We start from the raw sequence: 23,957 nt of genomic DNA on the forward strand, positions 1-23,957 counted from the left end.
CGTGTCTACTTACTTGAATGAGGAAGTCATGAATCAAGTAACGGAAAAAAAATAAAAGGGTATGGGATTAATCCCATTTTAATTGATCTGATACCTGATTTTTCAAGTATATATTAACACAACAAATTACATGTTTACTTACTTAATATGGGGGAAGTCATGAATTGGAGAAGGAAAGAAGGAATTGACATGCCCAAAGTGTGAACTATTGGAATATGGATGGTTACGTGAAATCCACACTTCTTTAATTTCTATGTGTTCATAAACACTTAGAAAGTCAACAATCAAAATCACATCAGTACTCATTCTATATAAGTAAACATATTCCACTTGGTTTTTTCTGGTGAATAGAGTGAATGTTCGATCTCATAGCCTCTAACAATAATTGCAAGAGAAAAATTAATCAAATGAAAATGTAAATGGTTTTTATTCACGTTTCTTGGTTGATTATAGTTCGTATACCTTTTAGGGCCTACTTATTAGGGTTTTTTTTTCTTTTTGAATACAAGTTATATTTTGCACTGAATTATACTATGATATCAAAATCCGAGTTCGAGTGCAGAAGAATGAGAGCGTTATTCTGGTAAACTTGGTTAAGCTCATATTTGCACTTACTAATACAAGTTTTGCGTTTTGAGCCCAGATCATTAGCAAGTGATAGCAAGGGTATGTAAGCATTTCATTCATTATCAACCGTGGTCAAATTCCATAGAGTATACATTGAAGCAAATTACAATCAAATCCCTAATCATCTTGAAGATAGGGTAATTGACGAATGCCAGTAAAGTTTGCATTTTCCAGATCATGTACACATAAGTTATCAGGAAAAGAAGCATAATTAAGCATTTGAGAGAATGTACATGCATGCACCTCATTCATTTGTAAAGAATGGTCCGGTAAGATTATCCATCACCTCAAACTGCATGTTCTCCGATGGTCTCCAGTGACGCTTACGCTGATTAATAAACCAGTTGTTAATTTGCCTTTGATCTAGCCCCGTCGATTCGGCCAGTGCAATCTTATCAGCCTCCTGAATGAGATTAGAGCAAAGGAAGAAAATAAACAACCACATTTTGATTGTCAAACATTGTTATTAGGTGAGTATGAGAAAAATACTGAGGTGTGACTGTAACGTCATGTGGTGTTATAAAACTAAGTGTTATAACGTGAGGAGAGGCTTAGTACCGTTGGATAGGGCCATTTATAATGCGTACTCCACCAATCAAGTAACGTTTGCCTTGCTTCTTTCGGCAGCTTTCCTTTTTTCTTCTTCTTGGAGAATTCGAGCTTCAAGGTGCTGAGATGACTGCCAAACCTACGCATAAGCCGATCCTTGAGATCTCGATCTTCACCTCCTTGTTGGGCTTCCTGCACATCTATTCCGCCTCCGCTGAAATCCTCATCCGATGACATGCCACCACCTTCATCTGATCACCAACATTGTCCATCAGGTTATATGAATTAAACCATTAAATGCATTTCGATCGAGATAATAGGGTGCTATGTAATACCACTACACTAGTCAATGTTGTTTTCTCAGCAGAGGGTTGTACTAAAGTTACATCTTGGGGAAAACAAACTAGTAGATTTTACGAGGTAGACAATTGCAATGCATAAATAACAATGTGCAAATTAAACATACGTGATTTCTATGTTCTCATATCAAAATTTCCCGAATGGGGTATAGATTTCAAATTTACGCTGAAGCACAAGCATTACGTATAGGTGACTATCTAAAAGTGTCACATTTAAATTTGTGACTACGGATTAAGACCAACTTCTATAGCACGTGTATACTGTCACCGTCAATATCTAAAACAGCTTGTGAAATAAAAAATTAAACCTAGCACAGTATGATGCACTTAATACAACAGTAGCAGTGTACCGCGACAAGGAAATCTTTCGCCAATTCATATCACCAATAAAATTAAAAAGTAAAAAGAGAACGGAAGAAGGACCCACACCATGAACCTTTTCTTTGTCCTAAAGATCCACACCATGAACTAGTTTTCAAAGGCACTCCAGTACAGGTTGCCATTCTTTCTTTCACGAGGGGGTGGATAGTGGGCTGTTTTGGGTGCTTGAGAGTGCCCGCGTATTCTGGGTATTTTAGAATAAGGATCATCTTCGGATCTTCTTTGTAAGGATCCAAAAATCTTCTAATTACATTTGTTTATCATATATTATGAGACAAAAAATTATTGTAATCTTTTTATTTAAAATTAAATATAAATAATATTTGACTAAAACTGACCGTACGATTTATAATGAATGGATTTGATTAGAAAATTCCCAAAATCCTCAAAAAGTTGATCCGAAGAGGATCCTCATTCGGTATTTTAACCTTAGACCTCTATTAAAATGTATAAAATATTAAAACACTCAAAATATCAAATACTTCAAAAGACTTGAGAATTTTAGTATCGATAATATTGTTTAGGAGTGTGCTATCCACACATTTTTTTACTTCTCACATACTCTTTGTTAATTTTTATCTCTTCTTTTTTTTCTTTTTCTTTTTTAAATATTTTAAGAGAAAACATTGTTTTTTCTTTTCTTTTTTTTTTTTCACCCCCACCCACACACACACACCCACCAGGTTTCGAACCTGGGACCTAGAACTACCCCACCCCTTACCCACACCCTCACGATCAATTTACCCTCTTAACGATAAAAAATTAAAAAATTGTGTAAAAAGTAAAATATACCGTGGATATCACATTCTTTTTCTACGTAGCTCGATTAAGACTTAAACAGGAGGGAGAAACAACAATGTCAGACTCAGAATGGACAAGACAGGCGGAGCCCTCAATCAAATCAGAACTGACACAAACCACACAAAAGTGCATGTGTGAGTGGGTGGGCAGAGTCGGTGACCAAACAGAATGGTGAACTTCATGGCAAAACCCTAGAAGATGCCTAGTAAAATACTCCTTTGACCATCATACGAGAAATTTTTAATTATAACAAAAATACAAGTACTACATTATGTGTTTTAATAGAAATGGTAGAAACTTTTATTTTTTTAAATTATTAATTTTTTAACACACATATCTTACTATTTGTATAATGACACATGATGTATCACCATGTGTACCAGTAACGTTGAAAAATCTCTCCTTTCATACACCTCAATGTTTAGGTATCCAGTTGGTAAATGCCATGGAAACGATCACAGTTAATCTCCACCGTGACATTTCGAATAACTAACACAACATTATGTGCAAGACTTTTTCCGCATGATCTCATATTCGTAACATAAAATGCTACGATATCTTGTATTAATAATTGGAGACGCCCCAGCTAGAAAGAATACTTTCCACCCAAGTCATTTCCATGCCCTTGGAAGTTAAAAGAAAAGGGATGCGATTGGGTTTGGTGCAGCGGAAAGAAGAGGATTGAATTTCCGGGGGACCCCGATGCCCACTCAAAAGTACATGTAGTGAGCAGACACGTGTGAAGCAATAATGAAACGAAAAGACCCACAACGGGAAGAGATGTCCTTCCATGGAAATGACTAGCACTTAACACAAGTGGCAGTACTGGCCAGACCAAAGCGAGAGAGAGTTGAAAGACATAAAAGCTGCTCTCGGCGTAAACTGCGGGAGTCCACATGCGAATGTGTGGAGAAAACTTCGACCACCCCCTCGATCCGGGCTTTTCTATTAATATTCTCTTCCTTCCTTCTTCTATATGCAGTTGTAGCCGTAGCAGTAATTTTTATTATCCAGTCGTCCATAATACCCCTCACCGTTTTTACCAGATGAACAAACAAAATATGGGAATTTAAAGGTCTTCTGTTAGGTATAAAGAGACTAACCTATAATCCAAGTTACTTGGATGCGGCAGCATACAATACAACGAAGACAAAAGCACGTAAAAAAGAAAAGGCATAGCAAAAAAGCTCAAAGTCTGTGACACACATTCTCTTCTCATGCTATGCTTGACGTAGAGACGATGACACAACGAGAATATGCTACTGGAAGTCCGGAACACCAGAGTTTGACTGCGTCACTCTCTCTTCTCACGTTATGTGTGAGGAAAGTTAGACACAATGAAATCACGAGAAAATGCAACGCCAACACCAGAATTATGCTCCTTGTATATAGTAACAACGTCACATGTTCGGCCTAAAACTATCTCAAGACTTCCAGTAATTAACCTTCTATTAGTGCTATGAATGAATATAGCACAATGACAAGCTTCGCTCTCATGCCATAAGCATCATGCAAGGCAACATAAATATACTAATTTATAGAATAAGAAATCAGCAATATTCTATGGCTACACACGTTACATGCAAAGTGCAAGGTAAGATCAATACAGTTTACTTGCAAATAAGCTCAACACTTCAAATCAATGAAAAGTTGAAAACATCACAAGTATCTTCAACTAAACAAGTGAATCATTGATCTATCCTTGTAGAATATAATTGAAAGGGTAATGCTACAGAGACTATATTTATAGACAAAATTTTGTAAACTAAATGATATGAAAATTGATTGTTATGTTATTACTAAAGCGTTGATAAACATGCTCATTTCTATTAGTGACAAATCATTTAGTTTATAAATTGTCTACAAATTTAATCTCCTTAACATTACCCTAGCTATTTGAAAATTTCAAAGTACATGATATATTGGTTCGAGTACTTACTCGATGGTGCATGCGAAAGTTTTGGGATTAAAAGATTAGTAGCTATAGACTTTAATCGATCAGAAACGGTTTGCGTACTATAATGCATGATAGACGTTCAAAGAACACATAAACTTTAAGAGAATATTTAAAAATAAAGAAATTCCAACCAAACACTAATCGGATAGTCTTGAAAAAAAAAAAAAAAAAAACCTAAAACAAGGCTTTTACAAATGCAGGAGCCAACAAGATAAAGCCACGAAATCACGTGCATATATGCCAATATTATGTTTATGTCCAACTGAACGTCTGCCATGGTCGCATGCTTGAGGAATGTTCTACCTCTCTCCCTTTTCATTCGGGTACTTAGTTAAAGAATCTACTGATGCAGCAGTGAGAGCACGAGGCGAATTAAATATGAATCCACATCGCTGAAAAGGTATTATGTACTATCATATAAAAAACAATAATAGTTGCGAACCATAACCTATAAGATTACGATGACACTCCACCAAAGATAACGAGATTTCTAATCATCCACCACTCTTTTTCAATGTCTAAGGCTGCTACTTGCATTCCGGTTGCACAAGCTCCACGCTCGTGCAAATGGAAGTAACCACAGTTTTACTCTGATTGAGATGCTTAAATGTACAAATCTTTGCTCAAATAAGTGATGGAGTAACAAAAGGAACTCTTCTTATATTATCAACAAGATCAGCAATTTATGCACACCGTTTTGTAATTATGGCCCTTGATACGGCTTTATTTGTTCAATTCAATGACTGAACAAGAGGACGGGTGTGCAAAAATTGTGTGCAGAAATCATTTCTTGAGACAAAATGATTTGTACTGAAGTCTAGATCTTGTTAATTTTTTGGCTGTTATCATCATAGGCAAAGGGATGGGAAGTTATAAAGAACAGAAAGCAGATCATGATAACTCAATAAAAATAAAAAATAAAATTCCAAAGGCAGTGTATGATATGCACTCACGTGATTATTAGTAATATTCCTATACGTGCTAGCTAGCTAATCCACTTTTCTTTCTAAAGATCATGTCCAAGGGAAGTACAGATAGATTTGATTCTATCCTACTTTAATACTCAAAGTTAGCTATACCAATTTTCAGACCGAATTTATAAACTTTGTGATGTGTTAATAATAAAAAATAATCATATTAAATAACACCTAAGAAATAATTTTATCATTAACAATCATGTTATATAATTCAAATTTTGCTGCATGCAATACAGGCAAGTACTACTCTTGCTGTATTGGAACTTGAGAATCAATAAAGGAACCTGACTCCACATCATTACTTGTCACACCTACATTGTCTCTGATTAAGATATCAGTTGAGTTGAGTGGTCTAACACTTCTAACAATTCACTCCAAAATAAACTTGACAAATATTCATAACAATTACGTTTTGTGAATAAAACTATATTACTTTAACAATGCAAATAGGAGGATAAAACCAACAGTAGATCCATTTTCCCAAACTTTATAACCATGCACAAGTTTCAAAAGATTTCTAAACCAAAAGCGCATATATAGTAACATTGCATTGCATATATCACATAACAAGCAATTTGAAACAATTTTCTTGCCCATTTGAGAACTGAAAACTAAAATTAGGCTAAAAAATTGAAAAACTAAAGACAGTTGCCAGATGCTTCCCCACTGCTGATCATGAACAATATTTCCCCAAACTTTTCAAATTTCAAAACATTAAATAAATAAACTGAAAAAGAAATAATTATTAAACCACCCTTAATTTTCCTCCTATTTGTAATTTAAAGGTCAAACTTTTTGTGATCCTTAAATCTACAAGGTGTTTTCTTAAAAGAATTTAAGGGTATAGGTATAATATTTAATTACTTATGCCAAGCTTCCCCACTGCTGATCATGAACAATATTTAGCAATTCCCCTAAACATTCATGTCGATCTTTAATACAGTCACACTGATACATCCATCAGTAAATGTTACCTCTCACGCCTTTTTAAATTTTGTACCTTACTCTTCTTTAATTCATTTAATTTGATAATCAAAAGCTAAGAGAGGTGTGTGATAGATAAAAATGAGAATATAGATTACCCAACCCCCAGTCTATATGAACCCTTTACGTTAAAGCTGAGCTACTTCTACTATACCATGAAATGACTTATCATACCATCTTTACAACACTGTTCAGATACCTCACACTTGCTCAACAAGCACAACAAAACAAAAACTACAAGGACGATTCTTCTGTTTTTTTTTTTTTTTTTTTTTTTGAAATAAGAGAAATGTTAGGTAGATTAAACTTGTAAATTAAATGATGTATCATCAATAAGAATATACATCTTAATCAATACTTAAGTAATAATTCAATCAACAAATAAAATTTCTACACATTTAGTTTATAACATTGCCCTTGAAATAAACTGATCTATTCAGTGCACATTTGCCACCGACTTTGTATGATCACTTTAATCATATTCAGCAAATGCAACATCCATAAAATATATACAAATATGTATTGACTGTAATATGGAAGCTCCTAACAAGATCATCCAACTTAAAATTAACATATGCATGCACTACATAAGGTAATTATCAATCATGATCACTAATTTCTAGGTCATGCATGGTATGAAGTTGACAATCCAGATTACATGAGTTTCAACTTGAAACTGAACATGTCTAAGAATGAAACAAAAAGGAAAAAAAGAAAAAAAGAACCATGATTAGGGATTATTGATACAGATTATGAGCATGTGAAAAAGACTAAGTTAAGAAGGGCGCTATACTATAAAAAAAGAAACATAGAAACATTTGAAGGGGCACCGTATGAAACAATCAAACAACTATTGAAGTGTCATGAGATGAGACTACAAATCTCTGAAACGTCAAAGTCAGAATCTTTAAAACAAAAAATAAAAGATTTTGTTTTTCAAGCTGGTTCTTATATGGCGTCTTTGAGTAAAAACTAGATGAGATAAAGAAGGTGAAAAAGGAAACAAACAAAACAGACAACAAACAACCAGGATGGAATTTAGAAACACACAGACACAGGCACAAAATGCGTAGCTAGAGAGAGAGAGAGGGAGAGGAGGCAGGCGATGATAAGATATAACAATGAAACGTTTCAAGATTAAAATTCCGAAGAAGAGCTAGCATTACTTAAAACTCTGGCAAATATAAGTATGAGACGGAAGGGTCTCTTTCCGTTGTAGAGGTACTAGGGTTTTTGTGGCTACCTAGGTGTTTGTTTGTATCATTACTGCCACACACACACATACGTGATAAAAAAAAAAGGTCCACAATTCTGCGAGCATGCATATGTTTTCATAGTTCTCAGTAAGTGGGCCGCTCGCATAATCATCATCATCGGAGAGAGAGGGAGAGAGAGAGGGAGAGAGAGAGAGAGACTGACCGCAGAGGGTTCTAACGGAGGAAGAGGCATGAGCAGATGATGAAGTGCAGAGGTTTGTGAGTTGCGTTTCGATCTTGCTCAAAAAAGAGGTGGCTTCATCAAAAGGCCTGGATAGATCTGATTTGTACTTCACCAAAATGTCGCAGTAGGTTTCCTATATACAACGGAGAGACAAGAAAGAATAAACAAAAAATTAAGATTAAAAGACGTAAAAATTAGTAAAAAGAATAAAGAGAAACAAAGAGAAGGGGGGACCATGAACTCGTCGAGCTCGGGATCGGCTCCCAAACATGTGGAGGACGACATCGAACTAGAATTACATGAGTATTCTCCCTGCGTTTTGTACAAGCCGTTTTCTCGTCGGAATTCGTCCAAGAAACTCGCTATTTCGGGCGGCGCCCCAACCTACATCCCACAAATAATAAAACATTCACAAATCCTGATATTAACAAGAGTTTATAGTAATCAAATAATAATTAATTAGGTATTTGTTCACCTTCTGGCACTCGATGTATGCGTGAATGAGCCTAGGGTACGTCGGATGCGACGCGATTCTGGTTTTGATGGCGCTGAATACGTCCTCCTCGCGTTGCGCGATTATCGTCGAAGCAGCTTCTGACGCTGCCGAGTACAACACGATGTCGTTCGATCCGAACATCGCCTCCCGTTGATGTTGGTGGTGATTGTGCTCGCGGAAGGCTACGGACGAGTGCAGAAGGCTGTGGTAATCCAGCGGCAGTATCAGATTCTCCGGCGTCATCAACGCCCCCCTGTCATCGTACTCCGTCGTTGATTGAAACCCTGTGTCCCCATAGTCGGCTGTTGATTGCAATCCGTACATTTCCTCCATCAACGTATACAACCCCACAAGCTTATCTTCTTCTGCTGCTGCTGCTATATTAATGTCTTCTTCTAACTCCAGCAAAAACTACAGGGAGAAAAGATAAAAGAAAATAGAAAGAAAAGAATATAATTGTCTCTGCCACTGCCTGCCAGAAGATCATTCAATATAGACTTAACGATATTTCTTCACTTGTATTAATTTTTATATTTTAACTCCAATTTTTTAACCAAGATGGAAATTGCTGGTAATGGAGTGCAGAGGGTAACTACAAGTGTTCTTGGGGAGTGTGTTTGTTGCCCGACCAATTAGAAAAGTGATGTATGATTGAATGTGATATGATAGGGCAAAATCAAATTGATATGGCATCAATTAGAAATAACCAAGTTAATCTATATTTAATTAATAATTAAATCATCTATAACTATATCATTTGGTTTATAAATGTGATTTGAATCGACAATTTTTATTTTGTATTTATTTTTTTAATAAATTGTAAGAGACATATTGAATACGTAAATAAACATTTATTATATGTTTCTCTCTCATTTTTTTTATTATATTCTAATACTTTATAATCTGAATGTCATTCTATTTTAGAATTTGTGTATCATAATACAATGATATATTTTCCACGTATAAATAGATACTTATTGATAGCAAATTTAATTAAAATTATAAAAATCGGTTAGGCCCTATCTAGACATCTAGACACTAAGCCTTCCAAACATATTGTAGCGGTTTTTGTCTATGTCTCTATTATATAGGGATGGCAATGTGACAGGTCGGATACCACCTCGCCGATTATTGTGTCCCCAACTCTAGCAGATAGAGTTGATTATTTGTTGTTTTGGTAGTTAAAATTTATTCAAGTTATAGTTTCACGCGTGGAGTAATGATAGGTAAATTAAGTTTTTAAACCAAATTTGTAAATCATGTAATGCGTCAGCAATACTAAATAAGCATGTTAATTAATACTTAACTAATAAATCAATTGTCAACAACTACTGTGACATCCCACATCACCCAGGGAAGTGATCCTTAAATGTATATTTCCATCCGTACCTAGCACGAGGCATTTTGGGAGCTCACTGGCTTCGGGTTCCGTAGGAACTCCGAAGTTAAGCGAGAAGGGGGCTAGAGCAATCCCATGATGGGTGACCCACTGGGAAGTTGCTCGTGAGTTCCCAAAAACAAAACCGTGAGGGAATGGTAAGCCCAAAGCGGACAATATCGTGCTACGGTGGTGGAGCGGGCCCGGGAAGTGGTCCGTCCCGGGTCGGGATGTGACAACTGTAGTATCCCACATCGCCCGTGAGGGCGTGGTCTTTGGGCCTTATATATCCATGCCCAGAGCTTTAACTTCAGAGAGGCCTTTTGTGGACTACGGTCCACAAGAACAAAACCGTGCGGTAGCTGGGTGGCTGCGACATAGTCCAGGCCCAGAATGCCAAAGCGGACAATATCCGAGAGGTTGGAGTCTGGGATGTGACAATTTGGTATCAGAGCCAGACTCACGGTCGTGGTGTGCCGACGAGGACGTCGGGCTCCCTAAGGGGGGTGGATTGTAGTATCCCACATCGCCCGTGAGGGCGTGGTCTTTGGGCCTTATATATCCATGCCCAGAGCTTTAACTTCAGAGAGGCCTTTTGTGGACTACGGTCCACAAGAACAAAACCGTGCGGTAGCTGGGTGGCTGCGACATAGTCCAGGCCCAGAATGCCAAAGCGGACAATATCCGAGAGGTTGGAGTCTGGGATGTGACAACAACTACGCCATATGATTTATAAAATTGATTTAAATAGTTGGTCCATCTATCATTATCTATAAGAGTGTGGTGTTCATATGTTTTACTTTTGTAGTATATTAATAAAATAAATATATTGACAAGATATAATTAAGTAAAATAAAAACATCATATGCATGTATATCTAGTACACTAAAAAATTACTACGCGTACTTCTCCTTGCACTATTGTTTTCATGTAATTAAATTAAAAATATATATTTTTGCTTAAAATTCATTTAAATTGTAAAGACAGGCTTGAAACCCGAAACATAGTGTTTGAAGGAAAAAACTTGTCTGTCAAAACGATTCACCATTTGCAACGTTGTTTCTTTTTTCAAAGGAAATTTTAACGAAAAACACGCAATATTGTTCACTTTAACGAAAAATCACATTTTTACACTAAAAAGTCAATAATGCTACTATTAACTTTATCATTTATTTTGTCTTTATCGTTAAAACTCAAAATTTTAAACTTTTTTTATTAGTTTTTTTTTTTTTTTAAATTAAATAACATTCAACTCTCTATTTTATATGCCAAATAAGAAATTAATTTTTTTGTTGAATATGAAACTAACGTGAAATTGAGAACTATATCTAACAAAGATATGTTGTTCAAAAAATAATTTATGGAGAATTAAAAAAATGCAATCTTCAGTAAAAAAGAAATTGTAGTATTTTATTTTATTTTTTCATAATAAATGTGATAAATAAGGCATTCAAAAACAGAAAAAATTATTTCTCATAAAACAACAGAAAAATTATTATATAAAAGTCTGATTTATTAGTCAAGACGAATTTTAGTGGTGGGTCATGCATTACATGTGGGACTCACTACAGGTTCTCAAGGAGTGGAACTGGAACCCACCCGCATATGGGTGAATTTGAACTTGGTGGCATATGTATATTTCATAATTCATATGCATGCATTGGGTTGTCAACACATGATGATGCTAATTGCTAAAGAAAAATCAAACTTGAAAATGAAACACATATGAAAATAATGCATGATAAAAACATGGGAGTTTTAACGAAAAGTCTCGATATTGTTTACTTTTAACGAAAAACCATATTTTTACACTAAAAAGTCAAACCTGCTACTATTCACTTTACCCTTTATTTTATCCTTATCGTTAAAACTCAAAGTTTCCATACATTTTTTTTATTAGTTTTCTTTAATGGTGGCGGAGTTTGATATATATAGGGTTGAATCATGTAAACCAAACAACCTAGTGTACAGATCAGTGTTTGGTTTGATATTAATTCTGCACACATACAATACAAGGGCTTTGACTAGTCAACAAACCAGAGGATTTATGAGGCTGAAATTTTCGTGGTAAATGCATCCAAAGAAAAATGCCACAAATTACTATTATTTCATCTATTCTTCACCATTAACTTAGTTAGGTGATAACCGGTAAAGTGTGTATTTATGGTTTTTATTCTTACGAAGTAGTAACGGAGTCAAGATTTTTATTTTTTATTTTTTTAAATGTGAAATATAAAATCTTAGTGTAGTTTTCTTGAAATGAAGGAGAAAAAAAAATAGGGAACTTTAACAAAAAAAATTTCGGTATTATTCACTTTAACGAAAAACGATATTTTTACACTAAAAAGTCAATCATGATACCATTCATTTTATCTTTTATTTTGTCTTTATCGTTAAAACTCAAAGTTTTCAAATAATTTTTATTAGTTTTCCTAAAAAAAAAAAAGTTGTGAATGAGGTTCGCAAACCGGAGCCACCACCTTGCTCAATTACTAGGTGAGAAAATTTTGATCCAGTAGTTCGAAGTCTACGTAGGCAGTTCACGCTTGCCAGTGAATGAGTCCGTCCATACGAAGATTATTAATATATCAAAGATTCAAATCCATACTAACTAATTTGAGCGAAAAAAAACACATTCTTGCTATTTTTTATACACACGTTCTATTCTAGCTAATTAACTTATAAAGATATGACCAAAAAACTTATTTATGTAATTGACAAGTTAATATTGCGCATGTGGGTCTATATATCTAGAAAGATTCTTGATGTTACACGTGAGAAAACCGAGCTGCGGCCAAATGATCAAGGCCTTGTCTGAAAAATAATTTAAATGATTAAATTGCTTTTAAGAGAAATAATTTTAAAGTTAAAATATGTTTCAGAGAATCCAATGGCTTGCCGTTCTCACCGTTGGATAGAATGTCCTCCGGTCAAACAAAGAAATCGGACGGGTTGATATCTAATCGTAAAAGAAAAACCGACAGTTTATCAATAAGCAAACATCCTTCTACCTATTCTAACATAAAATAAATAAACCATCCTTTTGCTTATCTTGTTGAATATAATATTCAGATTTCTAATTAATCTTATTATTACACTTAGTGTACTAGACTGTGTTCTCGACACACTGAAAAGTTTCTTCATCTTTTAAAATCATAAATCATGTGATGTGTCATCAATATAAAATAAGTACATTAATTAAAAACTTAAGTAATAATTCAATTATTAATAATCATTTCACATGCTTTACATGATATAGTTTAAATAGACGGTATCCTTAACATTACTCTAAATAATTATTGCTTTCCAACCAAATATAACAGTCACAGTATCACTATAAAATTGTAAATGATCAACAAAGTTGAAGTACCTTCGAAGATCTAATGGCTTTGGAGGAGCTTAATTTGATGCAGAATTAACCCACATGATGAACAAGGTTGGTCGTACGAGTGCATGAATTGCTTTATATATATAGGTTATGGTCAATGAGAAACAAGGTTGGTCGTATAAGTGCATGAATTGCTCTCTTATATATAGTCAATGAGGGGAGAGCCAAACTTTAAAAAAAGGTGCCCATAAATTGGCGAGAAAGTTGGAGAATCACAAATATAAAGAAAATGATAGAGATATCTTTTTGGGCTAATGCTACGAAGGTTAAAATTTTAAATTATATTTATAAACTAAATAATGTGTCATCAAAAGAAATAAGTAGGTTAATCGATATTTAGTTAATAATCCAATCATATACGACCACATTATTTGATTTGCAAACTTTGTTTAAAAAATTTGATCTTTCTAAAATTATCCATATATTTTAGATCTTATTTTATTCATATGTTTTAGATCGTATTTTATTAACACAAATAAATCCAACCATAAACTGCACTTCGTTTAATCTATAAAATACGACATAAAAAAAAATGATATCTCCAAAACTAAATGCCCGGTGCATCTTGGGAAGTTGCAATCTATCTTCAAGTCAAAACAGTACGCACGTGTCCCTAATTCATAGATTGACATTGATTTATAAGCTATATTTCGAAAGATGCCCAGTTCTCTTTTACTAATTGACTTTAAAGGTAAACGTAAACATGACCAATTACCACATCCCACGTTCAGAAAGGCCACATCTGAGGAAGCTGAAATTGGGGGACAATTATCAAAGATCAATGATGCTAAATCCGACAAAATGTTGGTGCTTAACAGGTGCTCAACTTCATAACCATGCATGATGCGTGTTTGATTTGTACAATTGCACCTATCAAAGTAGCTAGAAGAATTATCAAAACGAATTCAAACGGAAGAAGAAAAAATCTATTGATAAATGAAATTCAATGTGTTAACTAAAGTATTTTACACTATATTTTAAATTATTAGAAGAGAATTTTAATTTTTAAGGGTAGAGATAATTGCACGTTGCTCTAATTAATTTTGCAAATTCATACTCAACTTATATGCAATCTTTTTCTAAGCTTTTTTTTTTTCCTTTTTCTTTTGATAATTTGTAAATGCATTTTTTTATGTGGGTAAAAAAAAATTGTAAATTCTAACGAATCGTGGCTTTTGCATTGTTTTATGTTGTTGCCAGTCAAAGAGAGGAATCATTGGTTGTTGGTGGTTGAGAAGAAGGCTTGACCAGGAGTTGACAACACTGACAAGGATCTTTAATTCTGATTAGTCAAAAGATAGATCGTTGTTAGCAATAGTTTCATGTGTATTTCTGGTAAATCACGTAATTTTAATTAATTGAAACTTTGGTTCTTTGTTGTGTTTGATATGTACTTTTTCTTTTCAATAGTACTTACAATGCTTATTCAGTCGCCATAAATAAAAAAAATGAATTTTAACAAAAAATTTTCGGTACTGTTCAATTTAATGAAAAATCACATTTTTACACTAAAAAGTCAATCATGATACTATTCACTTTACTCTTTAATTTGTCCTTATCGTTAAAACTAAAAGTTTTCAAGTTATTTTCATTAGTTTTTCTATAAAAAATAAAATAAAAAACCAGTCCATGGATCTCATCTTAGTCTCACGCTCGCGCGCGCGCACACACACACAACATGACCGTGAAAAAAGGTTAAGAGTACATAGTTTTTGGAGTATCGAATAGTTTGTATGTACTTACATGCTAAAGAAATGTAAGTTTTTACGTAAATTCATACCGATGGTAACTGACGGTTAGATGTTATGTGTAAATATTTCCAACTCGAAATTTTGGATAAATCCTAGCACTGATGATAAGAGTAACCAATCTTCTCCTAAACTTTTTGTTACAAAAAAAAAAAAAAAAAAAAAAAAAAAAAACACTAATTGACATTCTTTGTGCATGTACTCTTGTTTTTACACATAAGTTCATAGGATCGTAAAATAATATAACGAAGGTTATTAATTAGGAACACAAAACTTCGCCCACCTTATTTTTTTTTAATTTTTTAATTTTCTGGTGCATAAGCCATGATGCTAAAAAAAAGCTAGAAAATGAAGGGTAAGTGGAGTGGAGGGCATTTAGTTTTAGTCCCAGGAAATAAGAGTCTTTCTTTTTCTGGTCAAAAGAATGGAAGATTCTCGTAACTATATCGGGGTAAAGTATTGTTTTTCAAAAGGCATTTGGGAGACAAAAATGAAACTGCAATCAACTTGGAAGATGTCTGATGGCTGATCATGCTATCCTGCTATTCATTATTCATATCGATGGGGAACATGAATTCCCCATTATCTTCATCAGGATATATTTGAATAACTTGTTGGGAGTATAATCTATTAGTTTATCTGTAAATTCTCCTTTCTGATCTGTGCTGCACAATTAATAATTATATCAGATTATATCATTGCTTAGCAGAAAATTAAAGAACAAAGGATATCGTTAACAAAGTCAAACTTAACTAAAACGACACTTAACACCTTAAACGGCTCTAAAAAATTGTATGATAATTTTGTCAGCAATTTTACGCGTGAAATTGTTGTCTACTATTAATCTAAATGGCTGAGCAATAAGAACATGAATCTGAGCAATATTAGTCGGCAACATTCGATATGTTACTTAATATTAGTAGTCACATTGGGCAGTGAAACTATTTTTTGTCTACTAATTCTTCCTCGAGGTAGTGCCCATTATTGTAAGGAGTAGGATTCTCTCTGTTACAAATTCCTTTCCCCTTCAATCCTTATTTGAAGGCTCATAATAAGGCCACGTCAATATCTTGTGCTAATTTTTTTATAGAGAAAGAAGGATAGAGAAAAGTGAGAGAGGAGGATGGAATTTAGAGTGGAGATAATCCTACTTCTTATTCCAAATGCCAATAAATAAATGCATATAATTCTTTAACAAATGCAACGAAGAGCCATACAAGAAAGAGTGTCACATCCCTGCCCGGGGCGGATCACTTCCCGGGCCCGCTCCACCACCGTAGCACGATATTGTACGCTTTGGGCTTGCCATTCCCACACGGTTTTGTTTTTGGGAACTCACGAGCAACTTCCCAGTGGGTCACCCATCATGGGATTGCTCTAGCCCCCTTCTCGCTTAACTTTGGAGTTCCTACGGAACCCGAAGCTAGTGAGCTCCCAAAATGCCTCGTGCTAGGTAGGGATTGTAATATACATTTAAGGATCACTCCCCTGGGCGATGTGGGATGTCACAAAGAGAAACACTAAGGAGACTCTCAAAATAAAGACTATATATCACCTCGTATTTTTTGTATGAAATCTGTACCAATAACCTTAGGTGTAGATAATCCATAAAAAATCTCACTTCAAGAAAGTGTCATTGGCATTTATTAGAAAGAAAATAATAAGCAACCATTAAGTTTTGTTGATTGGTTGTTGTCACTAATGTGAACTGGCCCAAGAAAATTGAGTTTTTCTCACTTCCCTTGGGCTGTGCTAATGTTGTTGTCCCATAAGTTTAAAAGCCCCAGTTCGGGTTCCAACATCAATCAAATTTTCTCTAGTGCTCATTTCTAGATACATATATTAAATACACATGTAAACAATAATCGTAAGATGTAAATCAACGGATGAGATAAATCTTTAGCTTAAATTCCATTCGAGTCAATAAAACCCGAATTGGAAACCCAGTAGAAAATTCCGTGAGTCGCTATCTGCTTTCTTTCCTCTCTCCTCCCTTCATTGAGTCGTTGGCAGGGTTCATCTTCTCTCCTTTACTAATGGTTATAAGCTAAATGTGCATATAACATGTCATGTGCACTAGAGAACGCCCCTCATCAACATAGATGGATGTCTTTGGATTGGAACTCTCGTAATTTGAACAGAAAGGTCACAACCTCAGTCACCTTTGAGGTTGAACAAAATAAAAGATAGAAAAGTAAAAATCGACTATTCTGAAGTGCTAGTAATAATTTATTATGTTTCACGGAAATTGATTCAATGATGGAGGTCATCATTTCATATGAGATTTTCTGTCACCAATACAAGGTGGAAGACAACTAAGAGCAAGCATCACACAACACATGGTACTTCTGTCATTTCATGTGACTAAATTAAGTTGATTTTTCTTATCATCTACCTTGTCCTGTTGTGCCTCACACCTAGGTTTGCTTGTTCTTGCACAACATCGGCAAAACAAAACAAAAATGGTCGAAATAGGGATCAAAATCTGCAATCTGTTTCGGCGTAAGAAGGTTGATTAATTTCATGATGTTATAGCATCAATGAACTAATGAAATAAACAGATAAAGCAAAGTGAGATTGCACATCAAGTACTGATTTTTGCTTTCTTTGCTTGTAGTGCACAAAGAAACATCCAATAAGACGAAGCCTTAGTGGAGAGTCTAAGCACGTACCACTTCTTTTTGGGTGAAAGAAAAATCATTAGAATCGTCAGGGAATAATTCCTAATTATCTTAAAATATTGTCTTAGTGTGTAATTAGTTGCATTATTTGGGCTTTAGTATTAGTTGCATTATTAGTGTGACAAACGGGAGATTGTTTCACATCACCAGTTCATCATATATCAACCGTCTATTAAATGTGTGGTATATTTTTTTAAACACGTGATAAATATTTATTTTTTTATAACGTCACAAAACTAAATTATGGTTACACGAGATAATCTCTCCTAACAAACTGGCCGGGCCTTGAAATAGTATGTAAATGGAAACTCGGCTTGGCTGCCAAAAACAGGAGATTAGCGGCTAATTAAAGGGATTTGAGTTGGAAAAAGGATTAGATGAGCATGAGTGATGACTGATAGGATCCACCGTGCTCCATAAAAAGTATTAAAAACCCCAACAATTAGAAAAGTAATGCACTAAAAAAGGTAGTTTAGGTGCCTTTTTAATGTTTCTCTTACACTAATATCCTTGTGAGATTTCATAATTTTCAACAAGTCAATCGTCGTAAATTTTCCCATATGCAGTATTAGGAACCAGAAAAAATGTTTGTGTTCTGCAGAACTGAATGGAAATTAGGTGAAAGGGCAAGATGGTAATCTGGTGATACTTCTTCTGTTTACTTTTGATGATGAATTTTTGAAAAAGTAAAAGCATGTGGAATAATTTTTTAGTGAACTTTAACGAAAAGTTTCCGGTACTGTTTATTTTAACGAAAATCATATTTTTATACTAAAAAGTCAATCTTGATACCATTCATTTTACCCTTTATTTTATCTTTATCGTTAAAACTTAAAGTTTCAAATCATATTTATTAGTTTTCAATTTTTTTTTTTAAAGTAAAAGCATGTGGCATAATTTTTTACGTTAGTGGAGGAGTAGATGAGTTGTCAAGTTTTCAACTAAAGAGCATATCCCTCACTTGCTGATCAAGTATTTAAAGCCAATAGCCAGCGAGTTAATCTTCCACTGGTTTTAAGACCCCATTATCCAAAATATGGGGCTTAAAAGCATTGGACATGGAGTGAGGATTTGCCTAAAACCTCCTCCAAAACTTGAACAGTTAGTCTGAGCTCAGTCAATAGCTGCTGCTAACTACACCAAGTGCAATTATCATACATACTGATCATATGATCTGGAGGTAGCAGAGGTTTGGGCTCGTGCTTAGCGAACCGGCAAGTCACAAATCGGCAACGGACTCAGTCATGAGTCCCTATGGCTCTCTTTTTTGTTCTGTAATGTTTATTTAAGTTCCAGTATGAAATGTAATAAAACAAGTGTTGGTAGTATTTTGGGCAGACGGTTAGCACTCTTCTGTTTATCCTTTCATCTGCTGCAAAGTGAGTAACACCTTTGGTTTGTCTCCCTTCTTGTGAATGTACGTGTTGGAATTTATTTTTCTTATGGTGTGATGATAAATTTTATTTATTAGTTATGCAGAAATTGGAAAAATGGTAGTTATTATTTGTTCTATTTTTTTAGCGCTTTATCTCCCTTCTTAAGTCTGCTTCCTGCTTACATGGCCAGCCGATGACATCAGTTCAATATTGCAAAGTAAGTCGTATTGTCTCCCTTTTCATTCTCAGTAGTTAGTAATGAGCCATGAGTTTTGCGTGTAATTTTGTATCACTCAATATATGAGAGGAATATTGCCGGTAGGGTTACGATTGAGCTGAACAGATGCACTGGAATGCCCATTGCATGCCTATATTCTTAACTCTACATTTTAGCTCATTTGCATTTTGTATGTGAATATCATCCCATAAATAGTTTAGTTCTTCAACCTAATCAAACCATAATCTTTCATTTTGCATGGTATATTGGGAGAAGCTAATCTATGTATAATTATATATCAAATCAATTTATCAATCATGCGGTGAAGGTAATTTTCACCTTTGTTTATGTAGACACGGTGAAGTATATTTGTTAAGAGATTGTGCTCATTTTTTGTGTAGATTGTGCTCATTTTTTGTGTGGCTTGTGTTCTAGTGAAACACATTAAAGGACAAGTGCATCCTTGTTTGAAGAAAGTTATTAGAGAAGATGCAGCATGCTATGTGCTACAAGATTTAGAGCTCCACTCAAAACCTGGAGTTTATGATGATCCAAGCATTTAGGGCGTCTCGGACATTCATTTAACAACCAAGACCTTGCCCCGTCATTTCCATTATGTATGGTTACTCGATAGACAATTTCAAACATCTAGAAACCCATGTCGAGCAAGCAAAGTTCTGATCGGCAAACATGTCATGATTCCCATCAGTCCTGAACAAGCATAAATAACTCAGCCGTCAAACCAAAACCGCATTCCAAAATCAAGAATCGTAGCAGGATACCAAATTCAATAGAGAGAATCTTTCTCGCTCTTGTATACCCACTTCCAGCTACAGGTAAAGAATCAAACCACATTTTGTGTGAGATATTGGAAGAAACTGACACATGCGTTTATAAATAAGGTAGTCAAGTGCTCAATTCATACATCCGGCAGGATGGAGATTTTTATGCTAAAATCGTCTACTTTTGTTGTCATGTAATTCTCGTGCCGGAGGTTCTTTGCTTGAGCCAGACCACTTTCTAAAAAATTTGGTTCATATTCCTCTCTTCGTGAAAGAGGTGTTGGAAACTGTTTGGTTGAAGTGGTAAATGAATCAACTCATTCACATATTTGAAACTATACTCCTGAGAAGGGTTGAATAGGTTGTGATTTTCATTGTCAATAATTACAAATGGAGGATTAATTGGAGCATGTTACAAATAGTATTTTAGTAATAAGAATGGCACTTACGGAACATGTCTTTTTGACATAAAATGTAATTCAATGTGTCAGAAAATTGAGATGTAAAAGGCTACTTAAGAAACTCTCACAGTACACAAAACTAAGCCGATACGATTAAAGAATACCAAACGATTGCATACAAATTTCTTCAGTTTTCGCGTGATCCCCATCCGGCCTTCAAAAGAGCGGCGTATAGCAATTCATTCCAAGCATCTGGAACTCCAGGCAAGCACCAATGGCTGCAATCCTGAGACCTCTCAGCCGTAATTTGTTCTTCCACTGTCTTGTATTTCATTCTGTAAATGGAAGGGTGTCCGTCTTTTCGGTAATCGGTAAGCCTACTTATGTTTAAATAAATCACCGGAGTTTTCATTTCCTTAAGTACATGCTCTAGAGCTCTCATCTTTGAAGGGTAATTCGCTAAATAAGTTTCGTTAAAGATTGGCTCCGTTTCTTTGTGGCACTGTCCGCCTGAGTTCCATTGCCCTCCGCTACAACCAAATTAAACAGTTCCATTTTCATTGAAATCTAAACAAATATAAACTTCCTAAAAGGAGCAAAATTGGATTCCTCCAACAACAACAACATTCAAAAGTTTGAGACCGATATAGAGGTGAGTCAAAGTGACGAGAAAACATGGTCCGATACCTGAAATGGGTAACTGAATATCCTCTGAAGAAAACCTGAGTCCGGTTGACATCAATATACTTGTCAACCCATCTGGCCCAAGTGGTGAGAGCCCTCTTGTATGCTTCAAGAACCTTGAGTCTTGGATGCACATAATTGCCTTCTTGGTAGTATTCTTCTCTGTGAAACCACCAAATGCAAAAATGAGATAAATCAGTCAAGTGACATGGTAGTTTGATTGGTAGCACACTGCAAGGGATTTAGAAAGCAAACAACGGTGCGCACCCTCGAGATGTTTTTTCATGAGTCCACCAGTGTCCAGTGTTAAAAACTATGACATCCGCATCATGGTACATTGAAGTTGTCCGGTCCATCAAATCCAACCTTAATGTCTCAAACGTACCGTTTTTACTCGTGAATGATGATTCCCTAACAAGGAATGGAGAAACAACAAAATCCACTGAACAATTATAATCCTGCAAGTGCGGCAATAGCATGGATGATTAGAGATTTTCATTCCAAATATTGATTTTTTAGAACATACAAAGATGTATGACACTTGCCTCAAATCTGAATGCATAAACGCCCTTCTTTTTAAATTCCTTCTTCCCAGAAATCTCATGAACTCTTTTCTTGTTTCGAATGACATGACGAAGAATACAAACCAGAGATTCCCACATGTTCCTATTCAGTGAATCCCCCACAAAAACCAACCGCTTTCCCCTCAACCTCATCAGAAAATCAGTGGCATTCAGACTGAGGATCACATCAGTAAGAAACAACGGTATGAGAAGAAGATTTACATGGCAGAAGTTCAAAGACCGCTACATATAAATGCTAGAGCACTTTCCTTTTAGAAGAATCGATATTCTAAACTACTCTAAACTACGAATAAAAGAGGACTTGGATGCACGGGTGGCGGGCACACTGCCCAGGCCAACGAGCATAACTCATATATTCAATGTTAGAGCACTTGCTTAAAAACACAAAATTCATTAGATTAAAGTTTGTTTTTAAGCTCAAAAACACAAAATTCATCAAGAAATTGAAGATGGATTTTACCTTGGGATGTCACATTCATTTGGCTGCCATTTCCATTTTATAAAAGCATTGTCTGGCCTCCCATTGAGGTGACAATTAAAATCCCTATCAATGTATGGGCAAGAACCTCCAGGATAATATGGCTTTGAATCATCTCTCGCCCACCTACCATTAAAAATATCACATTTCTGATACAAATCAGTCTGCATTTTCCCCATTTGAGAATCAGACTCAGCGATTTTCAGAGTCGAATTTCCTCGATGAGCTGCCTTCCAAGCCCTTTTCTTCTTCACAATTTTGGCAACATTACCATCCACACTAGTAGAATTCCTTGAAAAACTACCTTCAACTGCCTTCTCTGCATGCATATCTTCCTTCCCAGACAGGCTAAGATTCCCATTAGCCCTCCCTTCCTCACCATGCAAGCTTCCATTTTTCGAAACCTCAGAGGAGTTTCCCAAATGGGCAATCTCCAAACCAGCTCCTCCCCCATTTGAATTCAAAAAGTTACCGTTTTCAGCAATTGCTAGCCCCTTCTCACTGTTTTTCTGCTTACCCATTTCTCCTCCAACCCCAAAGCTTCCATCTTTACCCTCCTCTGTAAAATTCCCCAAATGGGGCTTCTCCAAAACAGTAAAATTTTGCTTCCCAGCAACTATTGACTCATTTGCTTCATGGGTTTTGTCCACAAAATCCTGCGTTTCTGAACTGCTTGAAAAGGAGAAAGGCCATGAAACAGAAGAAGAATTCAAACTGTAAAACCCTTGAATCGAAGTTTCCACTGCAGGAGTCTTCAAGAAGTCGGCAAAAAACAGTACACCGAGTACAATCACTGAAACTCCAATTCCTAAGCCAAACCCAGAAATAACCTTTCTTCTGGGTGAATAAAACTGCTCTGGAAATGCAGGCTTCTTCCAAACCATGGCTGAAAGATAATGCAGAGGATCTACTGCAAATGTGAGTGAAATATGAATTTCGTTTGCATGATCAGGAGAGGAGATAAGCAAGACGAAGCGTGGAATGGCATCCTTTCATTTATGAAAATATGGAAGGAAAAAAACACAAAATTAAATAAAAAAGATAAACGAAAGATATGGGAGCGGTGCGTGCGCGTGACGCAGAAAAGCAGAGTGCTGGAACAGTAAGGGCTTCTTCCGCTCTTTGGCGTGGAGAGAGAGAGCGACAGTGAGAAAAATACAATTACAAAGATACCCGTCGACGTCTAATTTCGTAGACGTAAATACCCTTCATTTTGTCCTCAATTTACACCCCAATCTGGAGGTGTATCGTATAAGTTGTGGGCAGATTAGTCTTTTAGAAAGGGTTTCGGAGTAAATAAAACGCGTCATTAATGTACGAAGCGGAAGGGTAGCTTTGGGAGAAGTGCTTTTGAAATTTTGAGTTTTCTTGTACTAACTGCCGAACGACGCAGATAGGATTGTTCCCGCCGACACAAACGAGGACACGTGGCGGAGTTCTGAGGCCCATGGAACATTGATTGCGATTGCCGGTCACTCTATCCGTTGGGATTGCGACGCGTGGTGGTGGTGTCTGAGGGAAGCTGTGCGGTGGCGACTGTGATGTCTTCCAGGTGGCTGAAGCACGCTGCACGCGAAACACAGAAACAAGTTTTGTCTGCATGGGTTGCAATGCTCCAAGATTCGAATCAGTCCAACGTTATTCTTGTTCGTTAAATAACGTATTTTAT

At 35.6% G+C, this 23,957-nt stretch overlaps 2 protein-coding genes and 1 long non-coding RNA gene across 3 annotated transcripts; 1 reads left to right on the forward strand and 2 right to left on the reverse strand.

The window, feature by feature from the left end:
- Positions 1–667: 667 nt before the first annotated feature.
- Positions 668–9,228, reverse strand: KNAT6 (homeobox protein knotted-1-like 6). The gene is made up of 5 exons (XM_068476829.2): positions 8,551–9,228; positions 8,310–8,459; positions 8,055–8,208; positions 1,186–1,427; positions 668–1,030 (listed from the first exon to the last, which is right to left on the reverse strand). The coding sequence occupies exons 1-5, from the start codon at positions 8,902–8,904 to the stop codon at positions 872–874; spliced, it is 1,059 nt and encodes a 352-aa protein (XP_068332930.2). The 5' UTR covers positions 8,905–9,228; the 3' UTR covers positions 668–871.
- Positions 9,229–18,732: 9,504 nt separating this feature from the next.
- Positions 18,733–20,402, forward strand: LOC148692009 (uncharacterized). The gene is made up of 3 exons (XR_015955089.1): positions 18,733–19,183; positions 19,288–19,359; positions 19,795–20,402. It is a non-coding gene; the product is annotated as an uncharacterized LOC148692009 (long non-coding RNA).
- Positions 20,403–20,492: 90 nt separating this feature from the next.
- LOC137737792 (protein trichome birefringence-like 2) lies at positions 20,493–23,427 on the reverse strand. The gene is made up of 5 exons (XM_068477348.2): positions 22,271–23,427; positions 21,772–21,964; positions 21,494–21,684; positions 21,230–21,388; positions 20,493–21,072 (listed from the first exon to the last, which is right to left on the reverse strand). Exons 1-5 carry the CDS (start codon positions 23,170–23,172, stop codon positions 20,730–20,732), a joined length of 1,788 nt encoding a protein of 595 aa, XP_068333449.2. The 5' UTR covers positions 23,173–23,427; the 3' UTR covers positions 20,493–20,729.
- Positions 23,428–23,957: the final 530 nt, after the last annotated feature.

Source organism: Pyrus communis, chromosome 13, assembly GCF_041283825.1.
Source record: "Pyrus communis isolate YQ-2024b chromosome 13, ASM4128382v1, whole genome shotgun sequence".
In the NCBI taxonomy this organism is placed as follows: domain Eukaryota; kingdom Viridiplantae; phylum Streptophyta; class Magnoliopsida; order Rosales; family Rosaceae; genus Pyrus; species Pyrus communis.

What these genes read in the sequence shown, in the direction of transcription:
- KNAT6 (XM_068476829.2), bottom strand. Translation starts at nt 8,904, where the DNA reads ATGGAGGAAATGTACGGATTGCAATCAACAGCCGACTATGGGGACACA. An exon ending in CATACATCGAGTGCCAGAAG is followed by an intron (nt 8,460 to 8,550) that starts GTGAACAAATAC and finishes TGTGGGATGTAG; the next exon opens with GTTGGGGCGCCGCCCGAAAT. An exon ending in CTCCGTTAGAACCCTCTGCG is followed by an intron (nt 1,428 to 8,054) that starts GTCAGTCTCTCT and finishes GTTGGTGATCAG; the next exon opens with ATGAAGGTGGTGGCATGTCA.
- LOC137737792 (XM_068477348.2), bottom strand. Translation starts at nt 23,172, where the DNA reads ATGGTTTGGAAGAAGCCTGCATTTCCAGAGCAGTTTTATTCACCCAGA. An exon ending in AATGAATGTGACATCCCAAG is followed by an intron (nt 21,965 to 22,270) that starts GTAAAATCCATC and finishes TGTGATCCTCAG; the next exon opens with TCTGAATGCCACTGATTTTC. An exon ending in TATTCAGTTACCCATTTCAG is followed by an intron (nt 21,073 to 21,229) that starts GTATCGGACCAT and finishes ATTTGGTTGTAG; the next exon opens with CGGAGGGCAATGGAACTCAG.